The sequence below is a fragment of the Triticum dicoccoides genome, chromosome 3B, assembly GCF_002162155.2.
Source record: "Triticum dicoccoides isolate Atlit2015 ecotype Zavitan chromosome 3B, WEW_v2.0, whole genome shotgun sequence".
NCBI classification, from domain to species: Eukaryota; Viridiplantae; Streptophyta; class Magnoliopsida; order Poales; family Poaceae; genus Triticum; species Triticum dicoccoides.
In genome coordinates, this window is record NC_041385.1 from 64,056,446 (window position 1) to 64,065,335 (window position 8,890).

Here is an 8,890-nt window from a genome sequence, read left to right on the forward strand (position 1 = left end):
CGACTCTGACTCCACCATCAATAACCACCGATGTAACCCTCACCACAAACAAGCGTCGAGGCATGCGTCGGTCGATGCCAAACAGTCAATCGCACACGATGGCCACCAGGCAGCTCCGACTCTATCAACGAGCATTTCAGGAGAAAGGCGATGTGCCTGCGCTGAGCCAACGCTGGAACCGATCGCCTGTCTTGTGTCATCGTCGCTGCAAGTAGGGCTGAACACGAGCCGAGCCGAGCCGAGTTTGATCCAAGCCTGGCTTTGGCTCGCTCTCAAGCGGCTTGGCTCGGCTCGGCTTGCTCAGCCAACGAGCCTGCTTTAAGCGGCTCGGCTCGTTTTTGCTATGGCTCGGCTCAGACCGAGCTGGCTCGTAAGCCTACTGACGCCATAACAGCTAGGAGGTAACATAACCTGTTTTTAAAGACTAGTTTTAATCTTCTACAGCAATTAAACCCATAATTTGGAAAAGAAGCATTTTATATTGCTAAAAACACAACATCTAGCAGTCTATGGTTTAAAAATTGGTCATAGTGATGAAAAAATAAGTTTCTTCTATGAAAAGTGTAGAAATGGAACAAATATGACTAAGAAAGAATTGGGCATCATTACTTTTGAATTTTGGACAGCTCCTCCTTTGAACTTTATACAGCAAAAATATTGAACGTTGACAGCCAAACGATGCAATTTTGCATAGCATAACACTTAGCACTTTGACATCAAAATGAGAATCTTCCTCCTCCTCAAATAGAGTACCTTGCTCATCCTCGTCCTCCCCATTCTCTTCCTCCTCTTCATAATCCTTCTCCGCTTGCTTATCATGCTCCATTGCCTAGCACACAAAAACAGCACACACATTAACTTGGACACGCATATATTTGACTTTTTAATAGCAAAAACAGCACATACATACGCTTGTACAAATATATATTTGACTTTTGGATACCAAAAACAGCATATACATGAGCTTGTACAAACTTATATTTGACTTTTGGATACCAAAAACAACACATACATGAGCTTGCACACACATATATTTGACCTTTGGATAGCAAAAACAGCAAAAACAGGAGCTTGGACACACATATTTGGCAAAACCATACCGGTGAAGATGTAGGATTCCGTTTCTACTACAGAACGTGTTCGACAAATATCTCAAGTGTTAGTTGACATTGAGAGACTAACTGAACCTCTTTGATGCTTAGATTTCAAGTGTCCTCTGAAATTTGACACTTGACGCTTGACAGACTGACACTTATGTAGCCAGGAATTGTAGTCACTTATAAACTGAATGCAAACAACAGAGACAGACAGTACCATCTTTAATTTCAGTAAAATTAAAAGCCTTCAATTCCATAGATTAAGGGGCTTCCACTTCCAAATTAAACAGAAATTCCATTTCCAAATTAAACTGAAAATAGAGACGAGGACTCATGGAGGAGGGGCCGCGGATGTGGTCGTCGGCACAGCGCCGCGTAGCCGAAGTTTTCGAGGACATGGTCGGCTTGGTAGGCAGAGGTCTTGAGATCTGCCATCCAGCGGCGGACGGTGGGGTTGGTGCGGCTCTTGGCATCGGCAGGGTCAGCGAGATGTCAAGGCAGCGGAGCTTTTTTTACCCTTAATAACAACTCGGCGAGCGGGACATTGCCGTAATCCTTGGCCCGCTTCCTCGGCAGCGACACAACCCTTGCCCTTGCCCTTCCGCTTCCTGGGACAAGCGGCTTAGTCTTCATAATGGACACCAAGCTTCTCTCCTTCTCCTTCTCCTCCTCCTCTACTTCCCCTTTTCCTTGTCCATTCTTGCGACAGTGGGGCTCTGCATACATCAGCGAAGAACAAGTGGTCAATCATCAACAAAATTTACATAGATAATAATCACTAATCAGTCTACACAATCAAGCACAAACAAATTCATCCATCCATCAATCAAATTCGTGCAGCATAGCATACATCCTAGTTAGCTGCACTCTCCAGCCAACAAACACAAGCATCCATCCATCAAACTCGTCTAGCATCCATCCATCGCGTTTCCTAGCTAGCCGCGCCCTCCAGCCAAAACCACAAGCATTCATCCATGATCCATCCATCAAATTCGTGCGTGTGTGTGCGCCAGTGCAGGGAGCTAGGGCCAAGGATGGGAAGGAGAGAAGAGATCGCTTACCTGCTCCTGTCGTTCGGTGAGAAATCACGGGAGACGCGTCCGTCTGTGTCCGCTGTGGGGAGGAAAGGCGGCGTCGGCCGTCGCCACCGGTGCCAAGCCCGATGGGTCCAGCTTGCGGCGCGGTGAGGAGAGGGGTGGCGGCGCCGGGCAGAGAAAGGGAGAAGGGTGAGGAAACTGCGTCGCGTGCGTGCTCTCTCTGTTGTGACCTAACGCGAATTTGGGCTGGGCCTCAACGAGTCCCCGAGCTGGACCGGGCGAAACTCGGCTCGGCTCGGTCGAGAATCGGGCCCATTTTCATTGCTCGGCTTGCCTAATTATCTTACCGGGCCGAGCTGTAACGGGCCGAGCTGAAACGAGCTTCGAGCCGAGCCTAAAAGCTCGCTCGAACGTCCAGCCCTAGCTGCAAGGGCCCCTCCTCAGCAGCTCCGACTCCAGAAAGACAAAGTGAGGCACGGCGACTCCTCGAACATGTCGGATGAGACCGACTACCAACACACAACAGCAAACCAACTCTGCTCGAAGCCACCATCGTTGCCACAAGAAGCCGTGCAGAACATCCACATCACTAACCAGGCACATGCTGATCACAATGCCGTGAGCGTCTAGCCCATGGAGCGTCTAGCCCAACGAGCCGCCAATCCTCGTCGCCGGCCAGAGATGCCGACGAGCCGAATCTAGCTAGATCCGGCACCCCATGACCGTACCACCGCCACAAACCTGCCCAACCGGCAGCCTCTCGAGATGCCGCTGGCAGGGAGGCGCAGCTAGCGCGGAGCACACCACCAGAGCACCTAAAGGAGCCGCTGGGGAACGCCATGGAGCCATCAGGTTGCCGGGAGCCATGCCACGGCCAGATCCAGGAACCTGCAAACCACTGGCCAACACCATAGAGCAGGACGGAGAGGGCCGCCACCCCACATCGACGCGCCGGGCAAGAGCCATTGGACCAAGGGCCCTAACCCTGCCGGCGAAGCCACCGCGGCCGCCAACCGCCGGAGGCCCTGCAGGGAGCCGAGCCGCTTCGCAGACAACTGGATGGGGTGAACCTCCCCCACCGAAGATCCAAACGCAAGAGAAGATCCCCGTCTCTGCCATCCGCCGCTCGAGCTTAGCCCGACGGCCTACTCCAGCGATGGCGAGGGGGGCGGGGCCGAAGGAGGGAGTGGTGGCGCCACTCGATCTGGTCTCCGCCCGTGTCGCCTGTGGAGGCGACGCGGGGACGGGAGGAAGTCGTGGCTTCTTTTACATAGGGAAAAATATCAAATGAACAGGCAGGAGGACGCGTGGCTCACCTCTATTGGCCGCCGGCTGCGAGGCGGTAGCCGCGTGCTGCTGGTTATGCCTACTAGCCATCGGTGCGTGTTGTTCTGGCTCCGTTCAAAGACCTGGAGAACCGGCGACGTGCTTTTGGCGAGCTCCTGAACAGAACAGGGAGGAGCGGCGACCTCCAATTACTCCGGTCAAGGTGGCGTTTGCGTGGGCGTGGAGGACAAGCGGAGCGGAGGAGCGGTTATCGATGAATCAATGGGGCGGCGTGCATGTCTTCAGTGGGGCGCTGGGATAGGGAATGTTGGCAGGGGAGCAATTGATATGGAGGGATTAATGCAATTGGTGGGATTAGTGAGACTCAACGGGTGGAATATTCCTTTGCGGATGAGTGCGTTCAGTCGTATTAAATTGCTAATGGCTAATCTAGCGGCGCTAATCAAGCTGGGTAGTCTGAATGGGATGGGTTGTCCCCTGAAGAACAAGATCTGTTGAAGGACTGTGCTCCGGCGGGCGGTGGCGCACAGGACTCCTTGCCAGGTATGGGTGGTGGGGCCGCGGCCTCTGGTGGGACGAAGGGCACCCCTCTTTCGGCGGCGTGCTCTAATCTTCCTGCTCGCCCCACCTCCCCTTCGCTTTCTGGCATTGAAGATTTGCCACCGGTTGGCCCGTCGGCGTCCAAGAAGAGGAAGAAATCGTCGGTGAAAAAGTTCTCAGCTAAGAGCAGGGCGTCCGGGGATTCCAGGCAGTCCGCGGCTGGGCTGTGCCGCAGGTTGGAGGTGGATTTGGGTGCGGCATCGGGCCCGTCCTCGGCGGTCGCTTCCCCAGGTCGGGCTCCCCCTGTGCCTGTTCGTTATCCTGCCTCTACTACTCGCAAGAGCGGTCGGGTCTCCAACAACGGCGAGCGTGTGGCTGACCGGGCGGCTCGGCGTGAGGCGGTGCGGGATCTTCCTCCTTCAGGTTTGCGCCCAACTCCGTCTTCTTCCTCTCCTAAGGATTTGTCTCCTGTTCGATTAGTTTTACCTTCTCAGTCTGATGAGCAGCTGTTTAAGATTTTAGATGATGTAGGGATTTGCTTAGATTCCAGTTTGGGTTCCCCTTCTTCCTTACTTGATGTGATTAGGGCTAACGAGCTAGCTCAGGCTGACATTGCTAAAGCCAAGGAGGCTGGGGTAGGTGTGTCTGCCCCTCTGGTTGTGGCCGGGGGGGCTGTGGGGGATGCTGACAGGTGTCAGGTCTCCCGGGTTTAGAAATGTGGGGCTGGGAAGCGCGCTAAACCCTGCAAGGCTCCGTGCAGGTCGAGTCTTAGAATTAAAAACCTCTCCTTCAGATGAAGGCCTTATTTTCGAATATCAGAGGTTTCTGCGCTAGGGGGCGCAGGGATCAACTCAAAGACCTGGTGCGGTCTGAAAATGTTGATTTTATTGGCCTTGTTGAGACCCTCAAACCCTCCTTCTCCCCGAGTGAACTTTCGGCTGTTGCTGGGATAGATAGATTCAATTGGAATTTTGTGGCCTCTGTTGGTCAGTCAGGTGGCTTTCTTCTGGGCACTAATATTGATGTATTTGATTTTGTTGCTTTTGACCATGGAAGTTACTGGGCTAGCACGGTGGTTTCCGGCCCATCGTTCCCTCATTTCTCTTCTCGAGATCATGGTGGTTTATGGCCCGGCAGACCACTCTCTCTCCTATAATTTTTTGGACGAGATTTATAATAAAGTTGACTCCTGTCAGCTTCCCCTCTTGATTGGGGGTGATTTTAACCTGTTGAGATATCCCTCTGATAAGAGCTCCTCTAACTTCTCTTGGGCTCTGGCTGAGGCCTTCAATGCTTTCATCAAGGATACGCCCATTCGTGAAATCCCTAGGGTTGGGGCCCGCTTCGCCTGGACTAACCGACAAGCTTCCCCCATCCGCTCTGTTCTTGATAGGGTTTTTCTCTGCCCTGGCTGGGATGCTCTATTCCCCCGGGTTTGTCTTCGTGCCCTTCCCATTGTAGGATCTGATCACGCCCCCCTAATCCTTGACGATGGGTCTCGTTCAGTTGGCTGCCAAAGGTTTCAATTCGATGCGTCTTGGCTCTTAGTGGAGGGATTTTCAACCTTGGTGGCTCAGAACATCACGGCCTTTCTTTCCTCTCCTCGTTGCTCCTTTGGCCCAATGGATGATTGGCATCAAGTTTCCTACTGCCTGCGTAAATTTCTTAGAGGATGGTCTGAGAATCATTTTGCTGAGTCAAGGCGTGACAAAGCGAGGCTGGTTGCCCAAATTGGCGATCTCGGTAATCGTGCGGACACTTCTGGTCTCTCCGAGGCCGAATGGCAGCTCCGGTATGGTCTAGAAAAGGCGCTCTTGGATATTCACCGACAGGAGGAAGTATATTGGAAGCAAAGAGGCACGCTTAACTGGACCCTTAAGGGTGATGCGCCCACTGCCTATTTCTTCGCCATTGCAAATGGTAGACGTCGAGATGCTTAATCGATAGCCTTCTGAGTGATGGTGTTAGGGTTTCTGACCCTTCGGTCATTCTTCGCCACGTGGTTCAATTCTTCTCTAACTTGTTAGCGGCTAAACTTGAGCTGGGCTTTAAGCTTGCTCCGGCCTTCTGGCCTCCCCTTGAGCAGTTGTCGAGCGCTGATAATGATCTCTTTCTATCCCCCCCCCCCCTCTGAAGAGGAAATCTTCGATACGATTCGGACCGCCAACTCTAATGCGGCTTCAGGCCCTGACGGCTTCTCCATTCCTTTCTTTCGACATTTTTTGCCTCAGTTAAAAGGCCTTATTAAAGCAATTATCCAAGGATTTTGGCTGGGCACCGTTGATATCTCGAGGCTCAACTACGCGGTTCTCACCCTTATCCCTAAAATCAAAGGTGCTGACTTGATATCGCAATTTAGGCCCATTGCTTTAATTAACAACTTTGCAAAGATGCTAGCTAAAGGCATGGCCACTAGAGTTTCCCCAATAGCTCATCGGGTCATTAGCCCTTTCCAATCTGCTTTCATTAAAGGGAGATTCATCTTGGATGGGGTGCTTTGCTTACATGAGATAATTCATGATTTGCGGATTAAGGGGACCAAGGTTGTGGTCCTTAAGCTTGATTTTGAGAAGGCTTACGACTCGGTGAGTTGGAATTTCCTTCGCCAAGTCTTACTGGCTAAGGGCTTCGAGGGTCCGGTGATGCATCGTCTGATGCAACTTGTGTTTGGTGGGCACACGGCTGTGGTTGTGAATGGCCAAACTAGTGATTTTTTTGCTAATGGTAGGGGCCTTAGACAAGGGGATCCGGTGTCCCCTTTGCTTTTCAATTTTGTAGCCTATGCTTTATCTCGTATCCTCTCTCGTGCCGCGTTGGCTGGGCACATTTCCCCGGTGAGCTCTCACCGTATTCCTCATGGCATTACTCATCTTCAGTATGCGGACGACACCATCATTATGGTGGAGCTCAATGAGACCAGTCTCACTAATCTGAAATTTCTTCTGCTCTGCTTCGAAGCTCTTTCGGGTCTTAAAATTAATTTTTCCAAGAGCGAGGTCATTGTGACTGGGGTTTCGGATTTGGAAGCTCAACGGGTGGCTCACCTTCTGAACTGCTCCCTTGGCTCTTACCCTCTCAAATATTTGGGCTTACCTATTTCTCCGTTTAAGCTCTTGGCAAAAGATTTTGCCCCAGTGGTCGCTAAAGTTAGCAATAGAGTCCTTCCATGGAGAGGACGGTATAACACACAGGCGGGCAAGGTTGCCCTTACCAATTCGTGCCTCTCTTCTCTCCCGATGTTCCTTATGAGTTTCTACCTTCTGTCCGGCGGAATTCATTCTGGTTTCGACAAGCATAGGGGTGCCTTTTACTGGAACTCCGCCGACAATAAACGCAAATATAGATTGGTAAGATGGAACCTCATTTGTCGTCCTAAGGACAAGGGTGGTCTTGGCATTATTAATACGAGAGTAATGAACAATTGCCTTTTGATAAAATGGTGGTGGAAGATAATGTCTCTTGAGGAGCGCCCAATCTGGTTATCGATTCTCAAATCTAAATATTTCCCTGCCTCGAGCCCTATGTTCGCCTCAGCTTCTGGTGGCTCTCAATTTTGGCGTCAACTTGTTAAAGTGCGGCCGATTTTCCGGTCCCTTGTCAAATTTGTTGTCAGGAATGGTAAGTCCACTCGGTTTTGGTTAGACTAGTGGGTCGGGGACACCATGCTTGCGGTAGCCTTTCCGTCCCTGTTCTCTTATTGTTCTAATCCCGAGATCTCTATCTTTGAGCTCTCGGTTCAGGGTTGGGTTTTAGATTTCCGGCGCTCTCTTTCCCCTGTAGAGTTGGAAGACTAGCAGCGCCTTACTGCTTGCTTCCCCCTGCTCTCGGAGGAAGAGGATTCCGTGGTGTGGCCCCTTTCCTCTTCGGGGCGCTTCTCTGTTAAACCGGCTTACTCTAAGCTTATTTCCGGTGGCCGCTCTATGAAGTTTAAGGATATTTGGTCAGCCCGAATCCCCCCTAAGATTAAAATCTTTCTTTGGCAAGCTGTCCGCTGTAAACTTCCGGCGGCTGATCAAATTAAGAACAGGAACGGGCCGGGCACTGATAGGTGCGTGCTATGTGGGGCTCTTGAGAACACTGAGCATATTTTCTTCCATTGCTCCTTAGCTAAATTCATGTGGAGTTGCATCAGACTTTGGCTTCATGTTAATTGGACTCCCTCCTCCTTTGAGGACATGAGGCAATATACTAACTCCTTATCTGGCCGGTCCAAGAGGGTCTTCTTAGTGGGCTGGGCTGCGATCGGTTGGTCGCTGTGGACTACTATGAACAAGTTCTCGATTGAACACATTTTTCCAGCTAACCCTATCAGCTGCTTATTTAAAGCCAATGTCTTTTTGCAGCAGTGGAGATCATTGACTAAGGAAGGGGACCTTCATGCGTTCGACGTCATGCTATCCAAAATGAAATCTACGGCGTCTTCCCTGCTTCCGCGCTCTTCGAGGACGGCTTCCTAATTCCCCTGCTGGCGTTCTAATGTTTTGCTGGCCTGCGTGCCATGTTAGGCTGGAGGCCTTGTAATGTTACTTATGTCCTTTGGCCGTTAAACTTGTGTGGTGTGTGGTACTGGTGGTATAACTCTGTCTGGTGGCTTTATCTATAAAGTCGGGCTAACGCCTTTTCTCTAAAAAAAATCAAGCTGGGTACATTTCCAGGGTGGCTTTAAGAAAGAAATGCTTTTCTTGTGTGTGTTTAGAACTTTACAAAATGCAGGTGGGTACCCCTCCCCCTCCCATCGATCAATGCACACACCCACACGAGTCATTCTTGTTGCGTCAAAACACTTCAATTTATTATGATAATGTACAGATTCGATCTTTATGTCAATATGTTCCCATACTATCATCACTCTTTCTAGACATAAACACTACCTCACATTTCACATCCCTTGGCGATCCAATTTCAGAATGTTTTTTTGTCCATAGCACT

The 8,890-nt window shown here is 50.8% G+C and overlaps 1 protein-coding gene across 1 annotated transcript; it reads right to left on the reverse strand.

Moving 5' to 3' along the window:
* Positions 1 to 514: 514 nt before the first annotated feature.
* LOC119279284 lies at positions 515 to 3,511 on the reverse strand. The gene is made up of 5 exons (XM_037560579.1): positions 3,451 to 3,511; positions 2,876 to 3,022; positions 2,159 to 2,332; positions 1,614 to 1,813; positions 515 to 829 (listed from the first exon to the last, which is right to left on the reverse strand). Exons 1-5 carry the CDS (start codon positions 3,509 to 3,511, stop codon positions 515 to 517), a joined length of 897 nt encoding a protein of 298 aa, XP_037416476.1.
* Between the last annotated feature and the right edge of the window lie 5,379 nt (positions 3,512 to 8,890).

Excerpts from the sequence above, each read along its gene's own strand:
- LOC119279284 (XM_037560579.1), bottom strand. The coding sequence starts at position 3,511 with ATGGCTAGTAGGCATAACCAGCAGCACGCGGCTACCGCCTCGCAGCCG. Across the intron at positions 3,023-3,450 it reads GCAGCCGGCGGCCAATAGAG|GTTCCTGGATCTGGCCGTGG; the intron begins GTGAGCCACGCG and ends AGTGGTTTGCAG. Across the intron at positions 1,814-2,158 it reads TCACCGAACGACAGGAGCAG|AGCCCCACTGTCGCAAGAAT; the intron begins GTAAGCGATCTC and ends TGATGTATGCAG.